This window comes from Carcharhinus amblyrhynchos, chromosome 7 (assembly GCF_965287045.1).
Source record: "Carcharhinus amblyrhynchos chromosome 7, sCarAmb.v2.hapA, whole genome shotgun sequence".
Taxonomy (NCBI): domain Eukaryota; kingdom Metazoa; phylum Chordata; class Chondrichthyes; order Carcharhiniformes; family Carcharhinidae; genus Carcharhinus; species Carcharhinus amblyrhynchos.
In genome coordinates, this window is record NC_137330.1 from 93,570,850 (window position 1) to 93,588,265 (window position 17,416).

Consider the following 17,416-nt stretch of genomic DNA (forward strand, 5'->3'; position numbering starts at 1 on the left):
ACAAGTGTTTTGCTACAGACAGAAAAGGATGTGTCCACGGACAGATACTTTGTCTGCCTATTCTATGAGAATTTTGTAATATTCTGAAAATTACATTTGTTTTTAAACAATGTAATGCACCATTAAAAGTCATGCAGGAAACCATAAAGCAGTTGCAGCGGTTTTACTTTTTTAATAAACCTCAATTGCTGCACAAAGTGAAGAACTGAAACAAACAGAAGTGACCAAATCTTGAATACTTATTTCTAAACCAAACACAAGCAATTGGAAATTGTCAAGAACAGAGGTAGGTCCAAAGCGCAAGAGGTATAATGGAAATACATGACTGAAGAAAGGAAGAAACTTTTCACAAAATATATTTTTACCCAAATATGGCTGAGCATAAGCATGTTTATGAGTTTATCCCAGAATCTGGTTTCCAGTGCCCCTTCTCAGCATATTCACAGCTTTGTGAAAGAACAGTTTCATTATGCAGCTGGAAAGTCACCAGAACAGACAGAAATTTCATTAAATGTTACTATTATAGACACAGATGAGGTGGCAGAGAGTTGGGGTCAATGGGTGCTATTCGGATTGGCGGATGGTGACTAGTGGAGTGCCCCAGGGGTCGGTGCTGGGGCCTCAGCTATTTACCATTTATATAGATGATCTGGAGGAGGGAACCCAGTGTAGAGTGTCGAAATTTGCTGATGACACCAAGATTGGGGGAACGGCAAATTGTGCGGAGGGTGTGGAGAGTCTACAGAAGGATCTAGATAGGCTGGGCGAATGGGCCAGGAAATGGCAAATGGAATTTAATGTTGGCAAGTGTGAGGTGGTCCACTTTGGTAGGAAGAATGGTAGGAAGGACTATTACTTACGGGGCGAAAAACTGCAGCAGGCGACGGTGCAGAGGGACCTCGGGATCCTTGTGCATGAGTCGCAAAAACCCAGCTTGCAGGTGCAGCAGGTGGTCAGGAAGGCGAATGGGATACTGGCCTTCATAGCGAGGGGGATTGAATATAAAAGTAGGGAGGTCTTGCTGCAGCTGTATAGGGCATTGGTGAGGCCGCAGCTGGAGTACTGTGTGCAGTTTTGGGCGCCGCACCTGCGCAAAGATATTTTGGCCTTGGAGGGAGTGCAGAGGAGGTTTACTAGGCTGATACCGGAGTTGAGGGGGTTGAGCTATGAGGAGAGGCTGAATAAACTGGGCTTGTACTCAGAGTTTAGAAGAATGAGGGGAGATCTCATTGAGACGTATAAGATGATGAATGGGATGGATAGGATAGAGGTGGAAAGACTCTTCCCGCTCAAAAAAGACAGTAGGACTAGGGGGCACAGCCTCAAGATAAAAGGGGGGCGGTTTAGAACGGAGTTGAGGAGGAACTTCTTCACTCAAAGGGTGGTGAATCCCTGGAATTCTCTGCCCGTTGAAGTGGTGGAGGCTGCCTCGCTAAATATTTTTAAGAAGCGGGTTGATGGGTTTTTGATAGGAGAGGGGATTAAGGGTTATGGGGAGAGGGCGGGAAAGTGGAACTGAGCAGCGACAGATCAGCCATGATCTTATTGAATGGCGGGGCAGGCTCGAAGGGCTGGATGGCCTACTCCTGCTCCTATTTCTTATGTTCTTATGTAGAACTAAGATCCTGTTCCCACGTTTTTGAAAAGAAAGAAGTGAGTGTTTGAGTAATTAGCAGCATGCTTTTATGGCTTTAAATAAAGATTACTTATTCACACATTCACTGTGAAAATCTAACACTACGTCATTCACTAACCATCCACAGACACTTGAAAATTCAGCTAAAGAAGATAGCGCACTTTTGCAAGGTATAAACAAAAGGAATAGTTTGTAAGTCACGTAACTGGCTCGTCTCAACGCAGGTCTGGTAAAGAATAGGCTCTGTTCCACTCATGGAGTGTAACTAGGTGAACTCAATGACCAAAGTCATATACCAAAGTTGTTGTAGGACTCCTTCAAACCAGGTCATGAAGTTAGTTGCTTATAGTCTTACTACTAAGTCGGTTAGTTTTCTGTTCTGGTGGGCTTAAAAAAGACTACGCTTAAGACCTTACAACTTTCATCTCTATTTAAGGAATAGATTTCTTTTTGTTTATATCCAATTCAATCCAATCAAAGTCTCATTCAAAATCTCAGCAAGTGAGATATTCCAGATCCAAACTGACAAAACAGGCCCACCACTTCCAGTCTTGGCTTGATCTATATGATCCAAGCTGATCGCACCTCTTCCGAGCTTAATCTCATTTGCATCTTAGCCAAAAGGCCTACGTGCAACTTTAAAAAATTGCTTCAAATGAAGCCTGTATGACCTCATGACTTCTACCGAGTGCAGGACAACAAAACTACACTTGATCTTATTAGCCAAAAGGCCAAGAAGCGATTTAAGAGATAAATGTTGCTGCCTTTGCTGCTGCTGTGTTGTTTGTAGACTGACTAGCTTCTCGCTAGTTTTTGGGTTAACAATATTCATTATCTGCAACCAATTTCAATCATGTGACCACATGATAACTACTTCTATTGTCCACCCAGAATGATTTAAAGTTACAAGTCATTGCTATACAATGGGGGTTGAATGATGGCCATTTACAATTACTAATGGTAAATAAAACTACTGTTTTCTTTGTTATGTTTCAAGCTCGGACACAGGGTCTGGGAGTCCATAGATGTTAGGTTTTTGTAAGTCCCCAAACAATAGGAGGTGTGAATTCAAGAAGTGGTTTTGTTTTTGTATGTCCATTCAAGGAAGGCGCCTCATCCATGGTCATTCAATTAGGAATTTTCCAGGTATTTGAACTCATTCTGAGTCTGTGCAGAAATTCTAAAAGTCACCTGGCACTCTGCAGCCGCTTTAGTAGCCCTTTAGCATCAATTCCTAAAATAAATGGCAATTCAGAAAATTCAAACTATAATCCAGTTCTAAAGTTATGTATATGACATGTCTTTACTGGGCTTGACAGTTATTATAATGTCTATTCAGCATACTTTAAAAAAGTAATATGGTTAACAGATTGTGAAAAGCAGAGTGTTGAAAGAGGGAGAAAGTTACTAAATCTACAGAAATTCAGTAATTGACACTATGATAGCAATTACATACCTGATCAAAGGCTGGAAAGATGTAATCTGCAAACTGTATTTCTGCAATGGCTGTGGCTCCTGCAACTGCTACACCAATTCCAAATCCCACAATACCTTGCTCACAGAGAGGAGTATTGAACACTCGTTCTTTTCCTAAGATAAAGCAATATTTTATGACTGCAACTGAATAACTACTTGGAAGCATTAAAATGTCAGAAGTGTAATTAAATAATGTTTAATCAAACACAATTGTTCAAAACTTTTTTTTAAATCATAAAATTGCATGCAAACTCATTCAGAAACCTATTTTAGCTTCAAGAACACAAAAGGACAGAATTGGCTCCTTTGTTCCAGCTGATCATTCTTTAACACTCAATAAGATTAACAATTTGCCAAAAGGGAGCAACAAATAACTAACATGAATGCAATATTAATAGGGATTAAAGTGAAACAAAGAAAAAATAGAAACCCTTTAAGTTATTCAGCATGTTACTTTTAAATGACCATAACTATTGAATACATTCAACTTTCAAATCAGCATGCAACAGAATTCCATACATAGTACACAGCACTGATTAGATTTGCTATTTATATTTTAAATCAGATCAATGTGCGCCTATACTTGATGTTCGAAAATTATTCTTCTGTATTGCTGCAAACGATTAGTACCAGAATTTATAAATGGTATTTCAGCATGCGTACTTTCAGTAGTCTTAATCCACATTACATGGTAGCACACTGGCACGACAGTCCTTTTGTAAATATAGGTTGAATCTAGAGTCACGGCCAGAAGTGATACCAGAATAAAGTAGAATGAAATTCCCGAGGAAGGAGTCTTACTCTGCTTTATGTCACCTTGCGTTTAAATATCTAAAAATTTGTATAGTACAATTTAAAATTTATTTATTAGACACAAGTAAGTATTACATTAACACTGCAATAAAGTTACTGTGAAATTCCCCTACACAGACACGGGGAAAGCGTGCAAACTCCACACAGACAGTGACCCAAGCTGAGAACTGAACGCAGATCCCTTGCGCTAACCACTGTGCTACCGCACATAGGGACTAAAGTTTCTTTTAAAATTTAGCACAGGTATAAATTTAAATATATGTGCACTAAACCTGCAATATGAATGCAGCCTTAATATTAACTGTAACAGTTTTTTATTTCATTTACTGGATGTAGGCATCACTGGCTAAGCCAGCATTTATTGCCCACCCATAGCTGCCCTTGAGAAGGTGAGGTGTTGAGCTGCCTTCTTGAAGCGCTAAGATGTAGGTACACCCACAGTGCTGTTAGGGAGGGCATTCCAGGATTTTAATCCAGTGACAGTAAAGAAATGGCAATGTATTTACAAGTCAGGATGGTGAGTGATAGAGAGGGACTTCCAGGTGGCAGTGTTCCTAGTTATCTGCTGCTCTTGTCCTAGATGGTAGTGGTCGTGTATTTGGAAGTTGCTGCTTAAGGAGCCTTGGTGAGTTCCTGCAGTGCATGCGTCTTGTAGATGGTTCAAGCTGCTGCCACTGCTCGCTGGCAGTAGAATGATGAATGTTTGCTTGCTGCTTTGTCCTGGACACCTGTATAATTTTTAATGGCAAAACGGCGAAGCCAGAAACTGCAATGCTCACTTTAATCAATCTAAATAAAGGACTGTGCTTAAAGACGTAAACTCTGCTCATTGGCCTCTAGTTGTTGGTGAAATTTTTCAAGAAAATAACAGATGAGTCCACTTGTTCACTTCCAATTCATACATCTAAGATACTTCAACTGGCTTAGCAAGCTTGGACACTATCATAACACTGATGCAAGGCAAAATCACAATCATTCAGCACACAAATTATCTAAACATGTAATATTTCAGATTATTTTCCTGTTTGTAAAGTGGTTTGTGCTTCACTGAAGCTCAAATAATAGGGAAAATAATCGTTCCAACAAATATTTATCAATGTTTAAAGCATAGTTTCCCAAAAGCAGATAAATTTTTTTTCCCAATATGAACAGACTTAGAAAACACCACCCAAAATGCAAATATAAGCTAAGTAAACTCTGCCATTCTAAAGTGTTTTAAAACTAGAAACCACATTTTATGATGACTTCCTTGGTAGGCAGCAGAGCAGTTGAGGAAAAAAGTTAGTTAATTTTTTAAAAACATACTGCACAATTTTAATCTGCCTCTAAACCAATGAATCTCGTGTTTTTCTCAGTGAAGTCAGAATATTTTTCATATTTTCTAAAATATAATTTACAGTTCTGGAAAATCAAAGCCCTTCTAAATTTTCAAAACCTGATTTTGGAATCATGTGCCAAATACTCAGAATGTACTAGCCTTTTTATAGCCCAAAGCATTTATTTGGTAATCAGAAGATGTATTACTCATGTCTCTTTAGTGTTCTCCACATCAAACTCAATGACATTGTCAATGATTCAAAATGCACTTCAGAGCACAGGAGATAATGATACACTTAAAATACATCTGCGCTGGTTACCTAGAAGCTTATTTGGTGCTATCCACTTACTTTCATCTCAGTGTTGCTGTTATTAACCGCTACACAAGAAATAACATTTTAAATATTTGCATGTGGTGTGTGAATAGGCAAAAGATATTTTTAAAAATTCTCAAAAATAGCACACAATTTTAAAAATCTTTTGCAGACTATGCTGACAAGTTCTACTGAGAAGGTAATTTGTTGGAAAAAGTGATGAATGTCAAATGAAGCCAATTTTTCCTTACTTTAATAAAGTTTAAAAGACATCATGAAAACTTCACTGCCAAAAGATTTTAAACACACAAATGTGATACGATCTCACAGAGACTATTAATGGTTTTAAAATAAATTTGAATTTCTAGTTACTAGCTGGAACGATAGCTCATTCAGATTTCATATTTTACAACAGCTTTTACAGTTTCAAGGACCAAAGTCAAAACATTAGGCCATGGCCCAGTGGCATAGTCACTAGCTAATTAATCCAGAAAGTCAGCTAATGTTCTGGGAATCCAGGTTCAAATCCACCCCGGCAGATGGTGGAATTTAAATTTTTTTAAAAATCTGGAATTAAGAATCTACTAATAACGATGAAATGACTGTCAATTGTCAGAAAAGCTCATTTGGCTCACTAATGTCCTTTAGGGAAGGAGATGTGCCACCCTGACCAGGTCTGGCCTACACTGACTCCAGAGCCAACCTTCAAGCAACTAGGAATGGGCAATAAATGCTGGCCAGCCAGAGACACCCATGTCCCACAAATGAATTTAAAAAAACCACTAAAATAAAAGCAAAATACTGCAAGGGCTCAAAACCTGAAATATAGGCAGGAAAGGTTGGAAAACTCAGCAGGTTTGGCAGCACCTATGGAGAGAGGTATAGAGTTAACATTTCAAGTCCACACAACTCTTCTTCAGATGACACCACTTTCTTTCCATAGGCAACATAACTACTAAACAAAGTTTGCCCCTTTCTACCTTTACTGTTAACGAAAATAACCAATTTTATTTGTTATACAGTCTTGTTTTTATTATTTCATGGGACTTGTGGCTAGATCAGTAGTCTTACTGCCCATTCTGAATATCCTTGAAAATGTGATAGTAAACTGCCACAGTCCATGTGGTTTAGGTACACCCACAGTGCTGTTTTGGAGCAGATTCTAGCATTTTGACCCAACACCAGTCAGGGGCAGCAAGATAGTTCCAAATCAGAATGGTATGCGGTTTTGAGGGGAACTCACAGGTGGTAATGTACCCATGCATCTGCTGCCTTTCGTCATCTAGATGGGGGATTCAGCAATGACAGTGTCATTAAATATCAAGGGGACATGGTTGGAGATGGTCATTGCGTGACACTTGTGTTGCAGGAATTTTACTTGCCTCTTATCAGCTCAAGTCTGAATGTTATCCAGGTCTTGCTGCACGTGGACAAGGACTGCTTCAGTGTCTGAGGAGTCATGAATGATGCTGAACATTATGCAATTATCAGCAAACATACCCACTTCAGACCTTATGATGGAGGAAAGATCATTGATAAAGCAGCTGAAGATGGTTGGGCCTAAGACATCACCCTTAAGAACTTGTACAGTGATGTCCTGGGACTGAGATGATAAAGAACAAAGAACAACCCAGCACGGGAAACAGGCCCTTCGGCCCAACGAGCCCGCGCCGCCGCATCACCCTACACCTATTCTACCCTGCATGTCTACGAATGGAACCCTACTCAGTCAGATTCAGGGAAGAAATAGTGTCAATTTGGTAAAAACCGATTAGCCTAAGAGCACATCTTTGGGGTGTGGGAGGAAACCGGAGCGCCTGGAGGAAACCCACGCAACCACAGGGAGAATGCGCAAACTCCCACAGACACAGGCCCAAATCCATGTGTCTGCACAGCCAGCAGTGCTAGTCACTGAGCTGTTGCGGCGCCCGTCTACCGGTCCAGGATCAAGCACACACACCGACATGAAGTACTAGGCCACTCCTGGAACTTCCAAGAACAGCCCACGCACGACCCGCCGTGTGCATGCCCCTCGTTTGACACAAGGTGGACCTCCACCTGTGGAATAAAGACAAAAATATTAATCTTACAGCCTGCCTTTCTGGTGTCTCCCGAGGTTTAACCTTATTTAATAGCCCCTACCATATCCCTCCATTCTCGTTTCACTCATGTGCCTATCTAACTGCATCTTAAACGAGTCCAACGTTCCTGCCTCCACCACCCTACTCGGTAGCGCATTCCAGACCCCCACAACTCTCTGTGTAAAGAACCTTCTTCTCACCTCCAAATTATACCTCTCCCCCCTCACCCTTAAATGATGACCTCTCGTGTTCGTACCCAGTCTAGGGAGCAGTCTCTCACTATTAACTCTATCTATTCCCTTCAGTATCTTATATACTTCTATCATGTCCCCTCTCAATCTCCGTCTTTCCAAGGAGAATAGTCCCAGTTTCTTCAACCTCTCCTCGTAACCCAGTCCCCAAAATTGATTGACCACCAAAAACCACAAACTATCTTCCCTTGTGCTGGGTGAGATTTAAACCAGTGGAGAATTTTGGATGAGACATGAAATCAAGACCCCCACTGCCCTCTCAAGAGTGGCTCACAGCACCTCGTGGAAGTCCAATTTTGAGCTGCCAGTTGGAAATCTATCCCATTCAACACAATGGTAGCGTCACACAAGGTGGAGAGCACCCACAATAGGAAGATGGGACCTCATCTCCACAAGAATTGTTCAGTGGTCATTTTTACCAATACTGTCCTAGATAGATGAATCAGTAGTAGGTAGATTGATGAAGACGAGATCAAGTAGATTTTTCCCTCTCGTTCATTCCCTCACCTCCTGCCGCAAATCCAGTCTAGTTTTTAAGATTCTGGCCAGCTCAGTCAGGAATGATGGTACCATGTCATCCTGATGGACACCGAAGTCCTCCATCCAAAGTACATTCTGTGCCCTCCCTCTCAGTGGGTTTCAACATGAAGTAGTATTGCTTCATCAACTGAGAACAGGTGGTAGGTATGAATCACCAGGAGCTTTCCTTGCCCATGTTTGACCTATTGCAGTCAAACTACATAGGGTCAGAACAACTAGGATAAATCCAACCAACTGTATGCCACTGTGCCACCACCTCTGGTAGATCAGTCCAATCAGGACATACCCATGGATGGTGATGGCGGTGTCAGAGACATTTTAAGGAATGATTTGGTGAGTGTGACAGGTTGTTCCTTGACTAGTCTGTGGGGCAGCACACCCAATTTTGGCCTAAGCTCCCAGATGTTTGTAAGGAGGATTTTGTAGGGTCAAATGGGCTAGTTTTGCCAATGCCGGTGCCTAGGTTGATGTTGGGTCACCCCTCTGGCTTTGTTCATTTTTGTGGACTTAGAGGTGGTTTGATACAACCTAGTGGCTTTCCATTTCAGAGGGTAATTAAGAGTCAACCACACTGTAGGTCTGGAGTCACACATAGACCAGACTAGATAAAGGTGGCAGATTTCCTTCCCAAAAGTGAACCAGATAGATTTTTATGACAAGTAATGACATGTTTATTGTCACTTTTACTGAAGCTAGCTTTTCAATTCCAGGTTTGTTAATTGAATTTAAATTCCACCTCCTGCCGTGATGGAATTTGAATCCATGTTTCCAATAGTCTCGCTCTCGGGATTGCTAGTCTGGTTGCATTGACATTCAGCTATCAATTTCCTTTAAACCACAGCTTTCCTTCTTAGAAGCAAAGGGGTACTTTCTAGCACACCTGAGAAAACACCTTCTTGGGTTTTGGGAGACTTAGAAACAGCTGCCATTGCTCCCAGGTTGTTAAAAGGTCACAAATCATGATAGTCTCATGAATCACAAGCACATAATCATGTAAATCTTACCCTCATACCAAACGTTAATCAAAATTACTTAGAAAATGAAACTAAATCTGATCTAAATATCATCCTTGCATTTCTCTGACTAGAACTAGATATTTAAGACATAATTTAATGAAAACACGTTGCGATTTGAATTTGACTTGCCTTTGAAAGTATTTCAATGTTCTTCTACTTTAAATCTGATTCTGTACATAGCACATTCTTGGTACCTTCATCTTTTAGCTATTTCAACAATAACGATGGCGTTACCCATTTTCTCCTGTGCTTAGTAATTGACACTTTGCCGATTCCACGTTGTCTCTCTGGAATCAACTAACTCCTTATTTGGTAACATTCCAAATTTAAATAACTTGCATTAACTTTCTGCATTCAACTCATTGACATAAATTAGAAATAACAGCCATCCCAATGAAGCTGCCTAGAAGATTACAGTCACCATTTACGTACCACCATAATATTATTCCTCTAATAGAAGAGGCAATTTTCTAATGTTCATCCAAGTTTTAATCCATTTCCAAAAATCCCAACTGTTTCCAGCTTAACTAGTAGTCTCTTACCTGGAAATTCTTCAAACGCTTTCAGGATATCTAGCAACACTAATTCAAGTGGACAGAGTGAAGAAGAAGGCATTCAGCATGCTTGGTTTCATCGGTCAGAACATTGAATACAGGAGTTGGAATGTCTTGTTGAAGTTGTACAAGACATTGGTAAGGACACACTTGGAATACTGTGCGCAATTCTGGTCATCCTATTGTAGAAAGGATATTATAAAACTAGAAAGAGTGCAGAAAAGATTTATAGGATGCTACCAGGACTTGATGGATTGCGTTATAGAGAGGTTGGATAGACTGGGACTTTTTTCTCTGGAGCACAGGAGGCTGAGAGGTGATCTTATAGAGGCCTATAAAACAATGAGGGGCATAGATCAGATAGATAGTCATTATCTTTTCCCAAATGTAGGGGAGTCTAGAACTAGAGGGCATAGGTTTAAGGTGAGAGGGGAGAGATACAAAAGTGACCAGAGGGGCAATTTTTTCACACAGGTGGTGAGTGTCTGGAACAAGCTGCCAGAGGCAGTAGTACAGCCGGGTACAATTTTGTCTTTTAAAAAGCGCTTAGATAGTTACATGAGTATGGTGGGTATAGAGGGATATGGGCCAAATGTGGGCAATTGGGATTAGCTTGGGTGTTTTAAAAATATTGGGCAACACGGACAAGTTGGGCCGAAGGTCCTGTTGCTATGCTGTAAACCTCTATGACTTTCTTTGTACAACAACTTATATTTACATAGCACCTTTAAGGTAATGAAACACCCCAAAGCATTCCACAGAAGTATTATAAAGCAAAGTATGACACTGAGTCACAGAAATGTTAAATCAGATGACCAAAAGCTTCATCAAATAAGTTTTAAAACTGGTATTAAAAGGAAAAAAGTGAAGTAGAGAGACTAATTCTACAGTTAATTCTAGAAGGCACTTCTAATATAATTTGCTTCTATTATTTTGTAAATAAATTGTCATTGCTTATGTCTACTTTGGCACTCATTTTGGAAATAGGCATCACGTTAACATTTTAGTCTACTGGTATCTCCAAACGACGAATAACATAATCTTCAATGTCTCATAAATCTAATATCTTTTCTCTTAAGTTACGTACTGACTGATAAATAGGCTTTGTTTTTATTTGCAGTCTGCCTGGAAATTCATCTCATTTTTATTTTTGTAATTTATTTTGTTTGGACTATCTGAATAGACCTGCCTGATGCTCAACACAGAGATTGCTGTTTCATCTCTAGTAACATCATATTCCCCTCCTCTGGGAACTCTGAGCCTTGTTCAAGGGTCCTGCCTGCAATTTCATACGATAAACACAAAGCATAAAAACAATGGATATTTATTGCCACCTACTGGTGAGAGAATTCTTTATAATAAAGCAGTAACAAGTTTTTAAAACGAGCCTGCCCACAACCTTTAATCAACTCAAATTCCATAACCTTACCAGAAACCCAAAAACAACTTGGAGTAATCGCTGATGTCAGCTTACACCATAATTTTCCATGCCTTTAACTATACATTTCCTATCCTATGAATTTGATTGCAACACAATTTTGTATCAGTCGTTCAAGGGGCACATTTTCCCATCAATTCCAATCTATTATTAGTTGATAGGAAATTTGCTGGTACAAGTTTCCTTTCAAAAGAAGTTGTGATTTGTTCAAAATACAACTTTATGCACAATCTGAAATATGTAGCATCTCATACCTTTCGCTAAACTTGATTTTTAAAGCTTTCTCAATAACTTGCACTTCAGCATTATGAAAAAAGCGACAAAACTGTCGTTTTGCACTCATCAGACAAATGCAAGAATGTCAAATTTCAAAGGGAACAATGATATATTCTGCATGAGAAAAGGGGCACTGATTGGTTGATGCATTAGTAAATATAGCACGGTCTCCCATGTTTTAATTTATTCAAAAAAGGTGCAACGTATAGCCAATGTCTGCCTGCTGAGGATAGGTACCTGCATGTGAATACCTAAAGGAGATATATTGTACACCCGATTGATAATCTTAAATTGGTTGTATAATTCTCAGAACACTCAGGGCAATTTAGCAAATTCTGCCCAATTGCAGAATCAGAATACATATGATGTTAGAAACTGAATGGTGCAGTTTGATTCACTATTTCTGGTTGGGGCTTTTGAAAATCAGCAATGGCTGACAATTAACACATACAATGTGCTATTAAAGATGATGTTTGACAGATTGAGCCTGCATTCAATTATCATTGGCATATTAAACTTCCTTTCCTTTAACATAAAACAATGTTCAATATGATAGCCAGTACATTTGAAATGTGTATTCCTATACCTTGCATAAACAAGCAACATAAAAGATAACATTAAACTAAGATGTTTCATTTCAGTCACACTGACATTAAGTCCAAATGTTTACAAACTACAATATCCCACAATTATAAACTCGAGGACTACAATAAATTTTGCCCCAGAATTACCTCCCCAGGCAATGGACTCTGTGCCCTTTATGATAAATTACTTTAATATGACCAGAATGGGAGGAGTAAATATGTTATCCAGCCCCACTACCCCGCATGCCACACCATTAATTTAAAGTTCAATTTACTCATCAAAATGGCCAATTGTTTGCCTTAGCTATTGATACCCTGAGTAAAAGAGACTTGTATCAGGCTTCTTTCAATAAACTCAATGATGGTTTATTATAAAATTAAACTTATCTTTAACAAGTTGCAAGAACTGGCTAACGCAATTGTACTCTGGAAGTATAACTATTTCTTCCTAAAAATCCCCCCGGAATATTCACACACACCCAAATACAAGCTAAAGGTAAACACATAAGATATCTTTGCAGAAATGGTCTTAAAGAATTTTTTTAATTTTGATTTGATTTATTATTGTCACATACATTAGTATACAGTGTTTCTTGCATGCTAAACAGGCAAAGCATCCTGTTCATAGAGAATGAAAGGAGACAGTGTTACAGTCATAGCTAGGGTGTCGACAAAGATCAACTTTGAGAGAGGTAGGTCCATTCAAAAGTCTGATGGCAGCAGGGAAAAAGCCGTTCTTGAGTCAGTTGATACGTGACCTCAGATTATTGTATCTTTTTCCCGACGGAAGAAAGTGGAAAAATGAGTATGCCTGGGGTGTATGAGGTCTTTAATTATACAGTGGGAAGTATAGCCGGAGTCAGCATGTGGGAGGGTGGAATAGGCAATGCCAAAAAAATTAACAATTCAGGGTCTCGACTCTGTTGATCTAAGATTTCCCCCATGTGAAGACAGATCGCGGTGGCCATCTAGAAGTTCTCACCTTTGACACTGGGCGAGAATATAGGGCTGCATCAATTCTTCTTGTCTCAGCTTTATAGGTGCAATTGCAGACAAGTTACACAGAACTATGGGCTCATGAAAACCCATTAATATATCAACATTTTGTGAATTACCAATTTATCCTTTGAGTCCCACAAGTCTACAAAATATCATCCAGTGAGAAACAAGGTGCGTATCAGCTTCATCACAGGAAAAAACTGATTGATCATTAATTTTCAATTATCTACATGAAGAGAATTTCACCCTGTACCAGTGAAAATCACAGTGACACCCCAGTTATTATTAATGCAGGCATTGCGCCCAAACATAAATTTCATTATGTATTCCTCTACGCTGTAAGCAGGAGTTTTGCGTTTGAGGGGACTACTTGGATATATTCATAATGCACCACATATAGCAATGATGGAAATCATTGAGTTTCTTCTCTTGATAGCTGAAAGTTGATCATGTTTTATAGCCATACAACAAAGTGCTGAGAATACAGGATTAGGCACGTCCATACAGTGGATGACAGTCACATATCCAAAGGCATCTAGTAGCATCATATGTGACAACTGTGGCAGAACCTGCAAATTGGAATTGTCCTCTCCAGCCATCAGTAAAGGTGCTCCAAATGAGGAAACCCCATCAAAAATAAATTGTTTGTGTGTCCATCATCTTTCGTAAATAGAATGATGTGAACAATGAAATAGTAAGTGACTGAATATGTGTCTTGGTTTTGCAGAGCTCTATTGCCAGATTCTGTTCGAGTAAGAAATATCACACGTAAGTGAGTTCCCTGAATACTGTGTTGAAAGCTCTTGAGTCTCTGTGAAGGTGACAGTTGTGGAGCTTAGTCAATTATTGCAAACAGGAACCTTACTTTATTCTTGGCTAGCGAATCAATTATGGTTCTTCTTTTACAGTTGGAAAGAAAAACAAGACCACCTTGCTTCATGGCTGAGGCAAAATTCCAGTAAGTTAATGTGGTAAGTTCAATTCTCCAAGAGGTTATCCAACTTTTCAATTCACATTGTAAACTTGTCCATCACAATAATTGCCTTCACTGTGGATCTACAATTTGTGTTGCCTTTCTGAATAGAAATAGCATATTCTTTTCAAGTGATTTTTTTCTTTGTATTTTAACCACAGAAAAGTTTCATTCGTGATTTTGCTCAGATTCCAGATTCTCCCAAATGCATTCACTCAGAGATCAAAATCATGATTCAGCTCAAATGCAAAATTATCCCTCATATTCTACGGCCATTAGAGGATTTCACTGACCATAGCCCTGGTTAACAATGATGATATATTTAATGCACAAAGCTTTAATTTTCAAGTGCTACACAGTGAACACCTCCCATCATAACAAGGCATATGCTACTCCTGTGACACCAGCAAGCTACTGACCCCAGAATGATTTCCACTTGTAAAAACATCGGGTAGTTCAAACCTGCTCACTATTCAATAATCCAGAACAAAATTATTTGATATTTGGAAAAATACAGCTGATAAATGAAAGTGAGCACAGATTTCGTAAAGTTGACTAACTTGATCAGTTTCTTGTTGAAGTAACGGAGAGGGCTGCTGAGGCTAGTTTGGTTGATACTGTGTATGTGAATTTGCAAAGGATCTAGAACAAAGTACCACATAATAGATTTGTTAGAAAAATTAAAGTTCATGAGAGTCAGGAACACTGATATCATGGTGCAAAATTGTTTAAAGGAAAGAAAGCAGAGGGAATACTAACAACTGCTTCTCGGGCTTCAGGAAGGCATTGAGGGTCCACCTCAAAAGTCGGTATTAGCACCACAGCTTTTTGATACAAATGACTAATCAGGACCTGGATGTGCAGTGAATAATTTTACAGATTGCTTCCAAGTTTAGTGTCATCAGCAATGAGAAAGATATTGACAAACTTCAGAACGTAAATGGGTAAGATGGACAAGCGCATAGCAGATGAAAATGTATCACAGTGGTTTGACGCGACACATTTTCATAGGAAGAATGAGAGACAATCCAAATTAATGATACAATTTTAAAGGCGCTGAGAGATTTTTGGAATTTGAGAGTTAGTCATGGCTCTGTTGGCAGCAAAGCTCTGGGTTCTTGCCACTCTCCAGGGCTTGAGTGCAAAAGTCAATTGTTAGAACTGATAAAAGGTCACAGACCTCAGACATAAAATCCAATTCTCTCTCTGCAACGCTGCCAGGTTGTTTAGTATTTTCAGCATTTTTTGCTTTTCTGCCAGGGATCAGGGACTTTAGCTATGTGGAGAGACTGCAAAAGCTAGCATTATCCTCCTTAGAGGACAGCAAGTTAAGGAGATTTTGAAATACAATTCTAATTACAAAATGGAGTTCCAGGACTATTTTTTACTTCAAAGGTGGCTGAAGAGATTATGAAAATCGATTACCATTTATTAGTTGGTGAAATGTGAGCAATTTTGATATAGCTACATTTTTATTATCTAACTTATCTTATTCTGGAAGGCTGATCATGAACATTTGCCTTGAGCTGTCCTTAAGCTCATGGTGGTCCACAATGATTTCAGATAGGAATTATGATATTTTGTCCCAATAAAAAGGTGGTAAGTATCCAAGGCAGAATGTTGTGTGAATTGGAGCAGTTGGAGGTGATGAACATAATATTGCTGTTCTTTCTCTTCTTGGAGGGGTAGGGGTTAAGGAACTCGGAAGTGCTAAATTGCTGCATCCTTTCGAACAATGCAGATGGGCAGAATAAATAGAGTCTATTGGCAGTGACACCAAGTAAGTAGAAAGGCCTCTCCTGGATGATGATATGCTTCTTCTGTTTTTGTAGATGTGCCCATTTGCGTGCATCATGAGTATTCCATCACTGTTATTAACATACTGCAAATATAGATTTTCCATTGGATCAAGCAGGTAACTAACTATAATCGATCAGAAAATTCTCATGTTTACAAGAGTTGAAGACAAAATACTGAAGAAAAAATACAAGGAATCTGTCTGTGCTGCACAGCCCAACGAATCTGGGCATCTAAGGCACTAAGTGTCAACACTGAAAGACCCTCGACTATGCACAAGATAGAGCTGCAGTTCAATCTTATGAACAACATTTAGCTTAACATGTACAGAACACAAACTTTCCAGTGTTTGTAGGGCTATAACCACCAACATCCTTCAGGAATTGGCTTATACAAATCAGCACACAAAGAAATCACAGCATCAGTTACTCACACGATCTTCCATATCCCATTAACGAGCCAAATCAGATTGCAAGTCTACCACAGAGAAGCTAACTTTCCATCACAAGTTTCCATTTTTCCTTTTACTCTTTGAAAAGACTATTTGGTATTTCCAACTAATATCTGACTGAAATTTGCAAATTCCTTTAATGGTTTGCAGCCTTAGTTCCCATTCTCATTAGGCTATGAAGGTCTATATCATAGTAAAATATTCCAGTTTATAAAATGATTCGGTGCAATGAAGATATCACCTTAAAGATGCACAATTGAGAAAGGGAATTTTGCATCACAAATACAAATTTATCACTTTATTATGCCAATAACATAACATTTCCACGATCACTAGAAGTACAATAAAATGGCACCTCCTAAACACAATAAATTACTAGAAAATGATGCAATTTCTAATGGTTTGCTTGCTACAGCAAGCTGCTGATCTGAAAACTTTAACTTTTCAATTCTGACTGAACGACAACACTGACCCATGCAAGAACACCATTATCTTAGAGAAACTTGTGCACCAACAAATTTGGCCATGAGTAGTTTATGGCCTAACAACATTAAACAGGTTTCTTAATTTTAAAAAAACTATGCTCAGTACAGAGTGTTCACACAAAATATTTAATAGACATGTCCCAATGCAATAACCACAACTAACAGTACATTTTTCAAAGGAAACAGACGACAAAAAGTGAAAAGCCAATTTTTTTTCTGTTCTTCAGTACAGAACTCAGCCAACAAAAATTTCTGCATTGCCAGCCTTTAAAGTAGGAGATGAAGAGTCACAAATTGTATTTCCCCAAGAAGCAAGGTTTTAATAGTCTGGGACTGAATGAAGGGATATTCAGTCAGGCTGAGCTTCCCTCCAGACAAAATGATTCAGAATTGGACTAGCCCAGTGCAAGAGAAT

General features: G+C 39.1%; 1 protein-coding gene across 1 annotated transcript in view; it reads right to left on the reverse strand.

The window, feature by feature from the left end:
• Nucleotides 1–17,416, reverse strand: part of bckdhb (branched chain keto acid dehydrogenase E1 subunit beta) — a 264,765-nt gene that overhangs the window by 218,631 nt on the left and 28,718 nt on the right. Inside the window, exon 4 of the mRNA XM_080192796.1 lies at nucleotides 3,093–3,226. Within this exon, the coding sequence (XP_080048922.1) occupies nucleotides 3,093–3,226 (134 nt within the window). The remainder of the gene's footprint in view (nucleotides 1–3,092; nucleotides 3,227–17,416) is intronic.